Consider the following 15,246-nt stretch of genomic DNA (forward strand, 5'->3'; position numbering starts at 1 on the left):
ATATGAGGCGATACTGAAAACCCATCTAGCGCTGTCCTCTAGGAAAGTTCGAACCGTCGAAGAACAGAGCAAAAGTCTGTGGTTTCAAGTCAAAAGTGCCATATTCCCCTTCATATTCTTTATTGATTCTGCATTTGTTTTGAATTGGGGACGTCATACATCGGGGGGACCACTGAGAACCGAGGGAAGCCTAAATGTTTATGCCGGGTTTGAATTGTCTGCCCTCCCTTGCTGGCAGTCCCCGGAGCCACGAACAATGGAGGGTTTCCGTCATCATCTCTGTCATCTTTCTCTAGATTTTTCTGGAGGACTATATAGGTCATCCTGCGATCAGCGGGTAGCTGATTCCACATTCCCATGCATTCTTTTTGGAGTCCACCCTTGACGTGGCGATGGACAACATGTTGACAGCGAGACATCTTGGAGATTTGAACAATGGAATCAGTGAATGGGGTAACAATAAGATTCATCCGTCGTCTCTGTGATCGGCGATGATCAAGAGTTAATGAACGATGTGCTTCGCCTGAGTTGTCGCCGGGCTGTACAAAATTATACACAAGCAACCTTGCATTATCGTTACCTAAGCGCCAACACGGGGATTAATTTCCGTCCGCTGATATCAAAGTGCCGTTATAGTGTTTGTGCAGAATGGCTGGCTTCAAACGAAACGACACCCTTCCTTCTCGCCATGAGCATCTTGGGCACCATGTGCCTACTCTTGCACACATCTGGAAAATACCTACTACAAGGTTGCACACGTAACTGACGCGACGAAAGCGTGATTCATCGTTGTCAGACCTATGTGCGCAACCTTGTCAGACACATTGCCTGGAATATCTATTACAGTGCTTTGAATCAAAATTGGCTCATCCAATTCAAGTTGCTCATGCGTTTTTCTTATCTCCCTCACAGGCGATTTCTATACACGAAGCGTTCCACCATGGAACATCCTAAATGTTCAAACCGTTCGTCGAGCCTTCGTGCAGAACTTACATGCGTAGCGTCGTGCGTGAACGAATCCACCAAAGTGAGTGCTAGCTTAGGACAGAGCTCAGGAAAGCTTCAAACTGTGAACGTAAAGGTCAAGTGATATCATCGTGTACTGGGATAACACATCATCATCAACCTGCTTTATGGAAGTTCCCCGGGAGCTTTTGGAACGACAAACGTTCCACCTCAGGTCGTAAGCTTTTTCACTCTGTCAGAGCGGATGCATCCTTGAATCGTACCTCTGCAAATTTCAAAATGTGTTAGTTCGTCATAGATCTCATGGGATAGAGAAACACATTAAAACGTTTGTCGGACCTCCATGATCTGGTACATGCTTCACTCATCATGACTCACGGCTTCAACGTATCGATACAAAACTCTGCCAGAGGGTTGCCTTACTTCAGGTCCTAAACGCTTTAACCTTCAAGTTGTTCGGGAAGTACCTTTCGAAATTGGCAAGGAACGATTCGTGTGTAGACCGGATCTTTCTGTTGACATATTGACTGGACGCAGAGACGACTACCCCCTACACATCGTAGCAATGTTCCTGGACGAGGATTCCTTGAATTCGTTCGATGGTGAACCAATGCAAAATCTAAAATCACATCCGAGTCTTGGGTGAAACAGAGACAGCGAGATTTAGTCCACGGCCACACGTCGAAATCCTTACATCCCAAGTCCGCTTCAACTTTGTACTGGTTCCTATTTCCACCCACTCAAACGTGCTCGCTGGAATCGATGCGGTCCCCGGAGTTACCGATACCGTCCCAGGGTTTAGGCACAACATATTACCGCCCTATTCGTTGAGACGGTAGCCTATCGTCTGCGGTGTTGTGTTCGGGCTGTTCTGATCGAAGCAGGATAGGGCTGCCACTATATGTAATGTCTCGGGATGATGGATACGGTGTGTAACTTGCACTTGATCGATATACAGTAAACTTACCTTTCTTTGTCTGCTCAAATCACGAATACCAAGCATAGCATTTTGCTCGTTCTGGAGTATATTTTCTGTTGGTGTCCTCGCTTTGGTTTTCTTTCACTCTGGGCAGTGTATTTTTACCTGAAAGGGATGGTCAACCCAACCATTCCGAGTCGCTTCCAGTGTGTGGGCCACACATGCAAGTAAGCATAAATTCTCAAAGGGAGGGGCGATAGTGGCGTCTTGTCAACACGCAGATTACGGTTACCATTACGATACGAGAACCTTCCACCATATGCTACAGCAAAACACATGCGTTCCATTATCAATTATGCAGCTGTTCTGATCCAACTTGAAACGTCATCACAAGGTGTCACATCCCAGAAGTTGATCAAGGCGCAGTGCCACACAGCAAACAACAACACACAGCTTGTGTTGAGCGAAACAGTACTTTAGTTTTACACCGCGACTCAGAAAGTCTTAGTCTCAGTACTTTCTTACATACCCGCTTCTCCTCCAAGCCATTCAAAGGCACCCAGTACGACAACGCTAAGATGTCCCTCCTAGAACGCCTAAATGTCCCAATAGACAACGGAGCCGGAGCACCTTCCATAGGCCCTGTCCGTACAAAATCAGGCAGTCGCTCATCCCCATACGTGCGTACACCTTTCGTTAACCTACACATCAAAAGAATAATCTCCTCTCTCGCACATACACATTCTTTTTTCGATTATCACACCACACCACACCACTTCAATACAATCATTGTCTTCCCAGACCCGCCCAAACCGCACCCCCAAAGGTGACCCAGACGCTCAATGGAGCCACGACCTCTACGAAGACCCAGAAAAACCAAGCCTATCATCAAGACTCACCCTAAGCGCCGCCCAACCTCGCAAACCCGATTCACGCCTCGCACAGCGCGCGCTTAGGGACGCAGCAGGGGACAGCAAACTAGGACAGGGCTTGAGCATCAAAGGCGCGAGTGCGGTGCCGTTGGGGAATGTGGTGGAGATTAGGGGACTTGTGAGGGGTACGACTGCTGCTGATGTTGAGGTGCGCGGTTTTGTTTTTGTTTTGTGTTATGCTTGTGACTGAGATTGGGGTTGCTATTTATAGGCTATTTTCAAACGATGCGGGACGATAGTTTCGTCTGAAACAGCATCTCCTAAAGCTTCGGAGAACGTCATTGTCCGCATCACGTTCAAACTACCCGCGCATGCAGACGCAGCTGTGAATAAGTTCAACGGGCAGCCTGCAGATGGCAAAATCTTGCAAGTGAGCATTGTGGGGACGAAAGCGGTGGGGTTGACGGGGAGACTTGCGGGTGTGGATGTTGTGGATGATAGTGTGGATGTGCTTATGGAGGGTGGGGATGAGGGCAATTCATCGTGAGTGGTATCGGCTTGGTTTGGGGTTTTATCTTTTATCTTCTGTGCGTTGGTGCAGAAAAATGCGGTCGGATTCGATTATTGCTTCGGATCCGAGAGCAAGTGTGTTGGTTGCGCCACCGGGTGCGGACCCGAAGCAGTATACCCAGCACTCGCACTCGAATCCTCGTCCGGATGGGCAGAAGTGGTATCGTGGGGGTAGGGGTCGTGGACGGGGTCGTGGAAGGAGAGGTGGTGGTGGGGAACGAGCAGGCATGGATATTGACGATTGAAGCCCAAGTTATGGGACGGGTTTTCTTGGTTACGGGTATATTAATATGGATGAAATAGTCTGTGGCCCAGCCCGACTTGACATGCATTAGCTTCACCTTGGGTTGCGAATTATCTTAGCATATGTATTTTCCCCTGTGCTGATTACACATCTCATCTCATCTCAACCAGTATTTCACGCAACGAGGTCAAGAGTCAAAGCACGGGCCAAGTATGTTGTGCCTGGCATGGGCATGAGATAGCGTGAACTGAACATATTAAGAAAGTAGATCGTGATAGCCAACCAAACAACAGCGACCGCCTTGTACGTTACGTGCACGGGATTTACCCGACCGTCCGGAAAGGTATTCGTCATCAAGTCACCACCCGCAATCATTCGCTCTCAGAGATAAGCGCGACAATCATCCTAGAGTTTCGTGAGTTACCGTGGGACACTTGCGAAAGAACCACGCACCGGTAAAGATAGTAGAAGAATGAAAGAAGGTAAAAGCCTAGTTTCATAAAGCTCTCTTTCTTATGACCGCTAAGAGTTCTGAATATCTCTGTGGCGTCGTACATGTGGTTCTTGTTGCGTATCCTGTATGACGCGTCAGCTCCAGTTCCACAAAAAGTGCCCAAGAATGAGGTTTGAACGTACTTATTGACGTTGTACAAGACAAGAGGGAGGTTGAGGAGGAATGCGAACCATTGACCGGAGAGGAGAAAGAGGATTGTTAGGAATGCGTGTGCGATGTTTTCTGGTAGGACGAACTGGGGGTGTGTGAGTGGGTGTATTATAGGTAGGAGTGGAGAGAGGTACTTGGTTCAGTTTGTTGCAGAGATCTATAGGGTTGATATAATCGCATTCAAGGTCTGAGAACATGATGATCTGGGGAGTGAAAGTGAGTGGGTGGATGGGTGGGTATTAGGATAGAAAGGAAGACTGACGAAGAAAACCATCGTGAAGAGTAAACCAGCTGCCATTAGCACAGAGAACAAGAACAACCAGCCTAGAGCAAGCATCAGCCAGGAGACTCAGGTCAGTGAGGAGCCACGTACCAGCACCACCCATTTTGTCAGAGAACGTTAAAGTGAAGCAATATGAAAATTAGAACTTGTTGGCTGTCGCGTGAATCCGGAGCAGCTATCTATCAGATTTTGGTTAGTAGAACAGACGTGAATTTACAAGTAAAGTACCTTGATGGAGTAGAATGACGCCAAAACACCTGCCTGGCAGAACACCCTCAACAATGTCACACGCAGTCACAGGTCACGCCGCTTACTTTCGGTTCACTACATACAACACTTCCTCTGGTGTGTTTCAAGTATGCTGTCGCATTTTCTATGCCTACAATCATATCATTAGTCCAGTCGTTCAAGTACTCGACAAGGTACCTTCCCTGTGGCTCACACTTCTGATGGTGTCCTACAACTCAGTCCATTGCTCTCATTCCAGCCGATTATTAGCTTTCATCAGGACAGTACTCTGGTCCGCGCTCCAGCCCGTGACTCACGTTTAGGCACCTTTATAACTGCGTAATTGAATAATATCACTGACGTCGCCCACGTTTCTGAGTTGGCTCAGGGTGGTTGACAGTGACGAATTCGGGAGTGTGGTTGTGTTACTCAGGTTGCAGCGTCCGGGATGCTGCGGAGATAAACCTTTCATAAAAGTACAACCTTCACTTGTGCAACCATTCTTCCGCGCGCTGATCAGTCGTCATGCGAATCTTTGCAAGACGCCAGTCTCCACCCCTCGTGGATGTTATCACGTATCGTTTGAATAATCGAATGGTGTATGTCCCCCCAGCGCAGAGCTTCGACGTAAGTCTTTCAGTCCTAGTCTAATCAGTTCACTAAACTTGGCACAATCATTGCAGAAAGCAGTCGCATTGGCCAGATCAGCATTTGAGAGCGATCTCACTGAGATTGACAAAAGCCAGATATCCTTCTCGCTGAATGTGCTGGTGAATGGGAAGCGAAGCTCTGCGAGTATCAGCCGTGAGGCATGGTCAACGGTCATGTCGCATCTCGCACGATATGAGATTATAGATGTGCACGTTTCCGGACCCCCTCCGAGCTATCAGTCTTGTAACTCGACTAAGGAACAGCATTCATCATCACATCTATCATCGGCAGGACTTGCTACTTTGGTAGAGACGGAGGAGTAATGTTGCAGACACTCGAGCATTGTATTTGTATCTTGCGCCCTGCACACCTAGTGACTCGTTTGTATTGTATTAATTCTAGGTTGCGCTCGGGGTGATCAAATGCCTGTTCTTGCTAGATCATATCACAATTTATTCTACTCCTTCATTCGTTCGTGTGTTATGCGAGAACGTTTGCTGAGGAGTTCTTTGCAGGTACCCGTCTCTTCCTGAAATTCAATGTCATGAATCGCCTAGGGATCGCCCAGTTACTGTTTTAGCGGTCCATGTCCCACGGAGCCTCATTTCATCCACCAGCCCCTTTAAAAACCCCTCTTGATCCAGACAACGGAATGAACAGACCTTATCTTGGTGGGCAGTACACGACCATATGGAAGGTGCAACTTCGGCCCGGAGCGTTTCTTCGGCTTTGACGGTAGTTTCCTTCCTGAGCTCAATATGACCCTTTCTATGGGCGCCCACGGGGACTCGCCAAGAACTCGCGGTACAGTCTGGTCGAACAATATAGTTGATTGACAACGGTTGATTTCTAATTTAATCGACATGTTAATCACGACCCAATTCATATTCTACAGAGTACTACATAGTGTGAATACAGCAAAACAATCGACATAACATCAATTCGCGATGAACAATCTCAGAAGATGGGACTACGCAGTGCTTCTTGTGCCCTTTCCAGTCCTCGCGCTGGCAGCCCACTGAACAATACCGCACAAGCCTGCATCGGCTGCAAATCAACAACGATCCGGAAGCACCATTTTCCCTTCCACAAGCAGCGCACTCATAACGCATCGCTGTTGCCGACGCAGACGTCGGTGTAATCTTCGTGGCAGCGGCACTTTCCGGATTACCGACCTTTTCCATGTATGACAACGCGAACAGCGGATTGATTGCTGCCCTCGTCACATGCGGCGCAAGCGGGCGAAGCATTGGATATTTTTTCACAAACGCCTCGGCCCCCACCCCGGCGCCGCAAGAGCAAATGGGATTCTCGTCTGGTTTCAACGTCAGGAGGGATAGCGCTTTGCATGCGGTATTCGCAGTTGGTCTTGTGCTCCCAGGTACGGCACCGCTCCGTCGCGGCCACGAGGAGGTGCATCCATGCCTTCCTCTCTTCAACACCCACCCCTACTTGCTTCATATTGCTGCCAGACATCACATGTTTAGAAACCTTGCCGAAAGCCTCGATCTTCGCGGGCACGGGAGAAGATGGCATCACCCAAGCATCAGCGACTATGGCGTGCGAGCCGAGGTCCAAGCGGAGGTCTGTGATGTATAACATAACAAAGACCTTCCGTTCTTCCTGCAAGGCGTAGCATAGAGGGGGTTTGCCATCCGCGGCACCACTTGCGTGCCCAAAGATTATGTGAAGTGTGTGCTTAACATTCAGTAGCGTGGACTCTGTTGTCACACTGTCTGGAATGCGTCTTTCACGCTCAGAGAACATGAGGGAGACGTGCGGGTTGACCCAGCCAAGAGCTTTCTTATTAGCAATGCTGAGGGGCACACATTGGTCAAGGTTGACTCGGTGCATGTTCCACAGAACAAGATCGCCTCCCCGGGGAATAACAGGGAACATGTCCGAGTCGGTTTCTCCAAGAGCAAGTTTCAGGGGCAAGGTGACCTGCGCCGAGTTAGAACCGAGTATTTGGAGAGACAGAAATAGAGGAAACGTACTTCGATGTACAACGACTTTCGTGCAATGCGAAGCTTGACTTTCTTGGCATCGATAGGAAGCGGGAAAGGGAATTGCAAAGACTTGTCTCCAAGAACGATGGCGATTGAATGCATAGAAACTTGGTTCACGGTGGGAGTAGCACCCCTGGTCAAGGAAGCTTTCATCCCCGGTTCAACGATATCCACCCGTGTGGTGAATGATAGAGGTTTCTTGTATTCTTTATCTAATGTCACAAATGTGGCGCCAGGCGTCTTCATGGGACGGTCGCTGATATGAATACTCTTCTCCTTAGGACACTCTGGGACGGCATTAGGACGCTGTCGCAGGATGTGCACGAGTTGCTCATCTCCCAAGTCCGCACGGAATAAGGAAAGGTCAAATCCTAGCTTCATGGTGAGTGAAAAAGTCGCCGGGGTGGATAGAACAGTCAGAACGACCGACAACCGATGCTCGCTCGAAATCACAACGAACGGCGCCCAGAACCAAACCACTAGAGGGGAAGTTCCATACCGTCTAGTGGCGTCCTCCTCAATGGCTGCAGTTTTTCTATCGCCCTTCCCGCTGATCTTGACGGTTCCGAAAACTGTGTTGATGCATGAAAACGTATTCGAGGTTATTGCTCCCCTGACGTCACACTGCAACACAGGTGTTCCAGCCTCGTCAAGAGCTGGTAAGAGTGGCTGGAGGCGAGCCCGAGGTATGACGAGGACGACACAGACAGTTTGCGGGAGCGTCTTCCAATCGCGAAAGATAAGAGGTCTTTCAAGGCGATACACCTCCTGTACCTTTTGTAGAGACATCCATTCCACAGTGAAAACGCCAAGAAGGTGCAGCTGGCAGCAGAGATCTTGGTAATGGTTCATTCCGGTCATAAGGGTCCTATCACCCAGTATCTTGTCATGAAGCATGTTCATGATTGGGGCCCACTCTGTAATCACCCTGCTTTTGACGACACTCAAAATCTCCGCGTACGCACGACGGTGGTAATGTATGTCCCCAGAAATTCTGATTGACGACGGAGATCGTTTGATCATGGTCATCTTTCGTGCCATGTTCTGATAAAAAAACATGTTGAGATAAACGTTGAAGAGGACGCCTGCAAGCTGCTCCGGAGCGATGTCGATAGGGCGGTCGAGATCAGTCACGAGTTTCTCAGCCCCACCGAGCAGCTTCCAAGCGAGGCGCTCGTAATTCTGAGTTACATCCTCTTTCGCGATTTGCATGAGGAGCTCGTGCATATTCGATCGGTTCGTGAACTGCGAAACGAAGGACACGGGAATAAGGCCCAGGAGTAGCCCAATAGTCGCAATATCTCCACAGAGTTGCTGTGGCAACGTATCTTCTGGGCTGCTCCCGGAGAGACCTTCCGTGTACAAGGTAGCAGATGGAGTCCGCTGAAGAATAGGAGAAGTAACAGCAAGGATGTTCAACACGCCGACGTGATCAAGAAGGTTGGATGTATCAATGATGTTGAATGTGGTTGGCGCAAGTGACTGCGTATCAATTCCGTAAGCTTCAGGATCAAATGTGATGCACGCGCTCTTCCAAGGAGCAACGGGGAATGGTGTGGATGTCGATTTCGTGGTGCGGGAATAGCCAAGAGCTTGACACAAGCTCAGAGCGTCTCCCACAAAGCAGCGTATGATGAGCGGGCTCGGAGTAGATGGATCGCGACTGCCCAAGACCTTAGAAACTGAATGGCACCACCGGGAAAATTGTGTCTTGCAGACTTCTACTATCTCTTTCAGAGTAACTTGCTCTGGATGGCGAGCGCTTCCGACAGCTGGCGCAAGCGCTTCCGCCAAATGAAAGCAAGAGAGGGGATCTGTTCCATAGTGGACCGCAAATTTGTCACCGACCATGGAGAATGCTAAGGTTGGATTTGGATGCGATACCTCAGGGGGTCTCTTAGAGTCGGCAGAGCATATGCCTGTCTCCCAGTAAATGTCGTAGTGATCACCCGCCATCTTGAGCGCATACATCGACAGTGGCCCGGCTGCCCGACTTGCTGTAAGCACGAATTTGACTTTCGCCCTGGAAGCCTTGACATCAGCAGCATATGCTGATTTAAATGCTTTTGCCTCGCTAGGAGAGCAAGTTGTCGTCTTGACGTAGAGCTGCCAAAGACGCCGCAACTCGGCGAGAGTATCACTAGTGCACATACGAAGGAAAGGACCGTAAGGACCGTTGTTCCAGCTATCCAGATTGCTGGATAACTCGAGCAATTTCCTGCACTGCGATATGAGCAGGTCGTGAGAAACTTTGTCGAGATAAAAGTGGAAAAAGATGTTCCAGATTTGCGGCACTTTCTGCACCGCACCTTCATCGGCAAGGAGGGTGAATAGGATAACGTTACGGGCTGTTTGGTTCGTCTGTTCAGGAAGACGCATCGAGTATTAGATTTGAGCTCACCGATGACTGCACTCTCAAGGTCGCAGCAAGTGAAGTCCAGTTTTCGTGATGCTGTGTATGAAACATTAGCGTGCCACTCTATTAAAATATGCATGTCGTTTTACCTTGCGATCCTGTGCTGTCTGTATATACGGTGTAAAGGATATGCCTCGGGTCGCCGCATCCAAGAAGCAGCACATCTGCTTTTTCAGATGGGCAGAGATCCTGTGTGAGGCAAACTGCAGATGTATTGCCAATAGGGTAGAAAAACTGTTTTCCTCTCCATATAGCAGGGTGGGCCATGATCTGGGTGTTGATTTCGAGCAGCTAGCTGGTGGAAACGAAGATGATACAGTCAAACGAGCAGGTCAGGAAGGACTTGGTCACTTGAAGGGTACAGGCAACACGTTGACTGAACGAGGCTCTGTTACTGGAAGGTTCGAAAGCCTCATGGACTCGGAGCTTGGTTCTGAACGTTAACTTCTAGGTTAGCTCACAAAGAACAAACGACGATCCTGATTGATTGATAAAAGGGGTAGTGCACCCTGACGCGCGATTCCACATATCACGGCTGGGTTTACACGTGTAAAATGCCGCCGACATGAACAAACGGCGACCTGCACACACGTAGATGTCCAGTCTGGCACGAGATCTAGACTAACAGGTTAAGACGCACAGAAGTGGTTATCTCAGCCTGAAATTACATTGCCACTGGTACCTGAAGTAAGGTTGAACGTTGTGAAGTGCAAAAGCTGCCGCAGCCTGCACTTCAATCAACGAGATTTGTAACTGTTATTAGGACGTTCAAAGTTTGGCGCCGGGCGCCCACGCCTACGACTCCCTCGCCCATATACCATAGACTCGTGGGTCGTGACCAGCTCGTCTATGAGGGTGAAACCTGTCACTAAATCAGTAGTTTGTTGATGTAAACCTTGTGAAGCCTATGATATGGCAATTTTGGTGGAACAAAATCTGTCTACCAATTCACTGCCAGTACAAATATTCGATATCATATATCTACTCATGATGAACAATTCCCTTAGGAAGATGGTGCTACGCAACTCTTTTTGTGCCCTTTCCAGTCCTCGCGCTGACAACCCTGTGAGCAATACCGCACAACCTTGCACCGACTGCAAATCGACAACGACCCAGAAGCACCTCCTTTTCCACAAGCGGCACATATATTATGCACCACTGTTGCTAGTACAGGCGTCAGTGGAGCATTCGAAGCGATAACATCTTCCAGATTGCCAATCTTTTCAATGTATGACAATGCGAATAGCGGACTGATCACTGCCCTTGTCACACACGGCGCAAGCGGTTGAAGTATCGGGTATTTCTTCACAAATGATTCTGTCCCCACCCCGGCACCGCACGAGCAAATAGGACTCTCATCTGACTCCAACGTCAGAGGGATAGCGCTTTGCATGCGGTATTCGCAGTTGGTTTTGTGCTCCCAGGTACGGCACCGCTCCGTCGCAGCCACGAGGAGGGGCATCCATGCCTTCCTCTCCTCAACACCCATCCCAACCATCTTCATATTACCAGGTCTCATGACCAAAAACCTTGCTGAAAGCCTCAACCTTCTCAAATGAGGGAGAAGACGGCATCACCCAAGCATCAGCGACCATGGTGTGCGAGCCGACGTCCAAGCGGAGGTCCGTGATGAAGAACATAACAAAGATCTCCGATTCATCATTCGCTTGCAAGGCGAAGCCTAGAGGGGGTTTGCCTTCTGCGAGACCGCTTGCCTGCCCAAAGATAAAATGAAGCGAACGCTTGATATCAAGTAGCGTTGACCCTGTGGTCAATCCACGGGGGATGCGTCTTTCACGATCGGACATCATGAGGGAAGCGTGAGGGTTTACCCAGCCAAGAGCTTTCTTATTAGCAATGCTGAAAGGTATGCATTGGTCAAGGTTGACACGATACATGTTCCAGAGAGCAAGATCACCTCCATGGGGAATAACAGGGAACATGTCCGAGTCAGTTTCTCCAAGAACAAGTTTCAGGGGCAAGACGATCTGCGCCGAGCCCAACATGAGTACTTGCAGAGACAGTGATAGAAAAAATGTACTTCAATGTATAGCGACTTTCGTGCAATGCGAAGCTTGGCGTTCTTGGCATCGACAGGAAGTGGGAAAGGAAATTTCAAAGACTTGTCTCCGAGAACGATGGCGATTGAATGCATAGACACTTGATTCACAATGGGAGTAGCACCACCGGTTAGGGAAGCTTTCATCTCCGATTCGACAATATCCACACGAATGGTGAATGACAGAGGTGTCTTGCATTCTTCGTCTAACGTGACGAATGTACATGCACCAGACGTCTTCATGGGACGGCTGCCGATGTGCAAATTCTTCTCCTCGGGACTCTCTGGGCTAGCATTAGGACGCTGTCGAAGAATGTGTACAAACTGCTCGTCTCCCAGGTCCGCGCGGAATATGGAAAGGTCGAGCCGTTTTTTGGCCAGTGTGCAAGTCGCTGAGGTGGAGAGAACAGATAATACGACCGATAAACGACGCTCGTTCACCAGCACAATGGACGGTACCCAGAACCACACCACTAGAGGAGAAGTTCCATAACGTCCAGTGGCGTCTTCTTTAATGGCTGCAGTTTTGCTATCACCTTGGCCGCTGGTCGTAATGGTACCGAAAATCGTGTTGATGGCAGAGAACGTATTATGGGTTTCTACGCCCTTCAGGTCGCACTGCAACACAGGTGTTCCAGTCTCGTCAAGATCGGGTAAGAGCGGCTGGAGGCAATCCCGAGGGACAACAAGGACAACGCATAGAGTTTGCGGGAGCGTCTTCCAATCGCGAAAGATAAAGGGCCTCTCGACGCGATGCACCTCCTGCACCTTTTGTAGAGATAGCCAATCCACATCGAAAACACCAAGAAGGTGCAGCTGGCAGCAGAGATCTTGATAAAAGTTCATTCCGACCATGAGGGTCCTGTCATTCTGAATCTTTCCATGAAGCATGTTCATGGTTGAATCCCAGTCTGTGATCACCCTCCTCTTGACAACACCCAAAATCTCCACAAACGAACGACGATGGTAATGTATTATCCCAGACATTTTCTTTGACTGCTTGACCATGGCCAACCTTCGCACCACGTTCTCATGAGAAAACATGTCGAGATAAATATTGAAGAGAATGCCTGCAAGCTGCTCCGGAGCGATATCGATGGGGCAGTCGAGATCAGTTAGGAGTTTCTCAGCACCGCCGATGAGTTTCCAGGCAAGGCGATCGTGCTTCTGGGTTGCATCTTGCGTCAGATACACAATGTGCTCGTGCATGTTCGACCGGTTCGTGAACTGCGACACGAAGCACGCAGGAATCAAGCCAAGGAGAAGACCCATAGTCGCAATATCTCCACAGAGTTGTTCGGCCAACGGGTCTTCTGGACCACCCGAAGCGAGACCTTCAGTGTACAACGTAGCAGATGGAGTTCGCTGACGAATGGAAGTGCGATGATGTTCAACATGCCAACGTAATCAAGAAGGTTAGAAGTATCGATGACGTTGAATGTGGTTGGTGCGGGTGACTGTGTACTAGTCCCGTAAGCATTGGGATCAAAGGTAATGCACGGGATCTTCCAAGGAGCAACGGGGAATGGTGTGGATGTTGATTTTGTGGTGCGGGAGTAGCCAAGAGCTTGACACAAGCTCAGAGCGTCTCCCACAAAGCAGCGTATGATGAGCAGGCTCGGAGAAGATGGATTTTGACTGTCCAAGATGTTGGAAATCGAAGTGCACCACCTGGAAAATTGCGTCTTACAGACATTTACTATCTCTCTCAGAGTAACTTGCTCTGGATGGTGAGTTCCAGCAGCTGGTGCAAGCGCTTCTGCCAAATGAAAGCAAGAGAGAGTATCTGTTCCATAGTGGACCGCAAATTTGTCACCGACCATGGAGTATGCTAAGGTTGGATTTGGATACGACACCTCCAAGGGTCTCTTAGAGACAGCAGAGCACATGCCTGTCTCCCAGTAAATGTCGTAGTGATCGCCCGCCATCTTGAACGCATACATCGACAGTGGCCCGGCTGCCCGACTTGCTGTGAACACGAATTCGATTTTTGCCTTGGAAGCCTTGACATCAGCAGCGTATGCAGATTCAAATACTTTTGCCTCGCTAGGAGAGCAGGTTGCCGTCTTGACGTAGAGCTGCCAAAGACGCTGCAACTCGACGAGAGTACCACTAGTGCACATACGAAGGAAATGGCCGTAAGGACCACTGTTCCAACTATCCAGATCGCCGGATAACTCGAGCAATTTCCTGCACTGCGATATGAGCAGGTCGTGAGAAGCTTTGTCGAGATAAAAGTGGAAAAAGATGTTCCAGATTTGCGGCACTTTCTGCACGGCGCCTTCGTCGGCAAGGAGGGTGAATAAGATAACGTTACGGGCTGTTTGGTTCGTTTGTTCAGGAAGGCGCATCAAGTGTTAGATTTGAGCTCACCGATGACTGCACTCTCAAGGTCGCAGCAAGTGAAGTCCAGTTTCCGTGATGCTGAGCACAGAACATTAACGCGCCACTCTATCAAAATATTCTTACTAGGAGTGTGCTTTTACCTTGAGAGCCAGTGCTGTTTGTATACACGGTGTAAAGGATATGCCTCGGGTCGCCGCACCCAAGAAGCAGCACATCTGCTTTTTCAGATGGACAAAGATCCTGTGTGAGGCAAACTGCAGATGTATTGCCAATAGGATAGAAGAACGTTTTTCCTCTCCACAGGACAGGGTGTGCCATGATCTTAGTGCTGATTCTGGGCTGGCGCCAACGAACACGATCACAGAAAAATGAGCAGGTCAGGAAGGACTTGGAGGGTACGAGCAACAATTTGTCCGAGAGCTCTGAAGAAGGTCCGTGATCCTCATGGAGATTCGGGAATTCTATTATGTAGTTTAACTAGCTAGAACCCGCGAAGCACCTGATTGAATATTGATTGAGTAATACTCATTCCAGCCATTTGCAGATTCATAATACCGTCAAACATAAAACGTATTGAATTATGACAATGTCCGGTCAGATACCACGAATTTCTGGGGTGTGTCACGTCCTTTTGCAAGGTAATTTCGAATCAAAAATAGACTCGAGATATGTTAGTCTAGCGCTGCCGTGGTCCGGTTCAGTCTGGTTCAGCGAGGGGTGAGCAAGAACCATAGACCGAACCTGCGTCCGGTCCAGGGCATATTGTCGAACACAGAACCGGACCAAATGATAGATCATATTTCCAAAAATAAGACACAGAATGAAATTTTGCACATCTGCAAGAATCTCTGACAGTTTAGCCATTGCAGCTAACTTCCTTGACGCCTCTGAACTGCTGCAACATGACCATACTTGTATCCTGCCTTGAGGAGTTGTAATGCAGGAAAGGTGGATGACACGAGTGAGTTGTGATGGATGGTAGATGTGATGCCGCTGCTAGAAAATGCATGCTCAGACGG

At 49.0% G+C, this 15,246-nt stretch overlaps 5 protein-coding genes across 5 annotated transcripts; 2 read left to right on the plus strand and 3 right to left on the minus strand.

Moving 5' to 3' along the window:
• The first annotated feature begins 2,354 nt into the window (after positions 1-2,354).
• On the plus strand, positions 2,355-3,757 carry BJ212DRAFT_1347989 (uncharacterized protein). Its single transcript, XM_041335392.1, has 4 exons — positions 2,355-2,565; positions 2,687-2,965; positions 3,029-3,300; positions 3,359-3,757. Exons 1-4 carry the CDS (start codon positions 2,464-2,466, stop codon positions 3,570-3,572), a joined length of 867 nt encoding a protein of 288 aa, XP_041194029.1. The 5' UTR covers positions 2,355-2,463; the 3' UTR covers positions 3,573-3,757.
• Positions 3,758-4,777, minus strand: BJ212DRAFT_1347993 (cornichon). The gene is made up of 7 exons (XM_041335393.1): positions 4,747-4,777; positions 4,609-4,697; positions 4,498-4,559; positions 4,370-4,438; positions 4,208-4,320; positions 4,025-4,147; positions 3,758-3,976 (listed from the first exon to the last, which is right to left on the minus strand). Exons 2-7 carry the CDS (start codon positions 4,619-4,621, stop codon positions 3,943-3,945), a joined length of 414 nt encoding a protein of 137 aa, XP_041194030.1. The 5' UTR covers positions 4,622-4,697; positions 4,747-4,777; the 3' UTR covers positions 3,758-3,942.
• Positions 4,778-4,808: 31 nt separating this feature from the next.
• On the plus strand, positions 4,809-5,939 carry BJ212DRAFT_1347997 (uncharacterized protein). The gene is made up of 3 exons (XM_041335394.1): positions 4,809-4,940; positions 5,006-5,373; positions 5,430-5,939. The coding sequence occupies exons 2-3, from the start codon at positions 5,272-5,274 to the stop codon at positions 5,718-5,720; spliced, it is 393 nt and encodes a 130-aa protein (XP_041194031.1). The 5' UTR covers positions 4,809-4,940; positions 5,006-5,271; the 3' UTR covers positions 5,721-5,939.
• A 625-nt stretch (positions 5,940-6,564) lies between these two features.
• BJ212DRAFT_1576467 (uncharacterized protein) lies at positions 6,565-10,502 on the minus strand (the record flags this gene model as incomplete). Its single annotated transcript, XM_041342159.1, has 5 exons — positions 10,463-10,502; positions 9,912-10,403; positions 9,808-9,858; positions 7,395-9,754; positions 6,565-7,341 (listed from the first exon to the last, which is right to left on the minus strand). Exons 2-5 carry the CDS (start codon positions 10,087-10,089, stop codon positions 6,565-6,567), a joined length of 3,366 nt encoding a protein of 1,121 aa, XP_041194032.1. The 5' UTR covers positions 10,090-10,403; positions 10,463-10,502.
• Positions 10,503-10,825: 323 nt separating this feature from the next.
• On the minus strand, positions 10,826-14,545 carry BJ212DRAFT_1298847 (uncharacterized protein; the record flags this gene model as incomplete). The annotated part of the gene is made up of 6 exons (XM_041332756.1): positions 10,826-11,320; positions 11,352-11,810; positions 11,864-13,246; positions 13,315-14,201; positions 14,255-14,305; positions 14,368-14,545. The coding sequence occupies 6 exons, from the start codon at positions 14,543-14,545 to the stop codon at positions 10,826-10,828; spliced, it is 3,453 nt and encodes a 1,150-aa protein (XP_041194033.1).
• Positions 14,546-15,246: the final 701 nt, after the last annotated feature.

This window comes from Suillus subaureus (genome assembly GCF_016647635.1).
Source record: "Suillus subaureus strain MN1 chromosome Unknown BJ212scaffold_12, whole genome shotgun sequence".
In the NCBI taxonomy this organism is placed as follows: Eukaryota; Fungi; Basidiomycota; class Agaricomycetes; order Boletales; family Suillaceae; genus Suillus; species Suillus subaureus.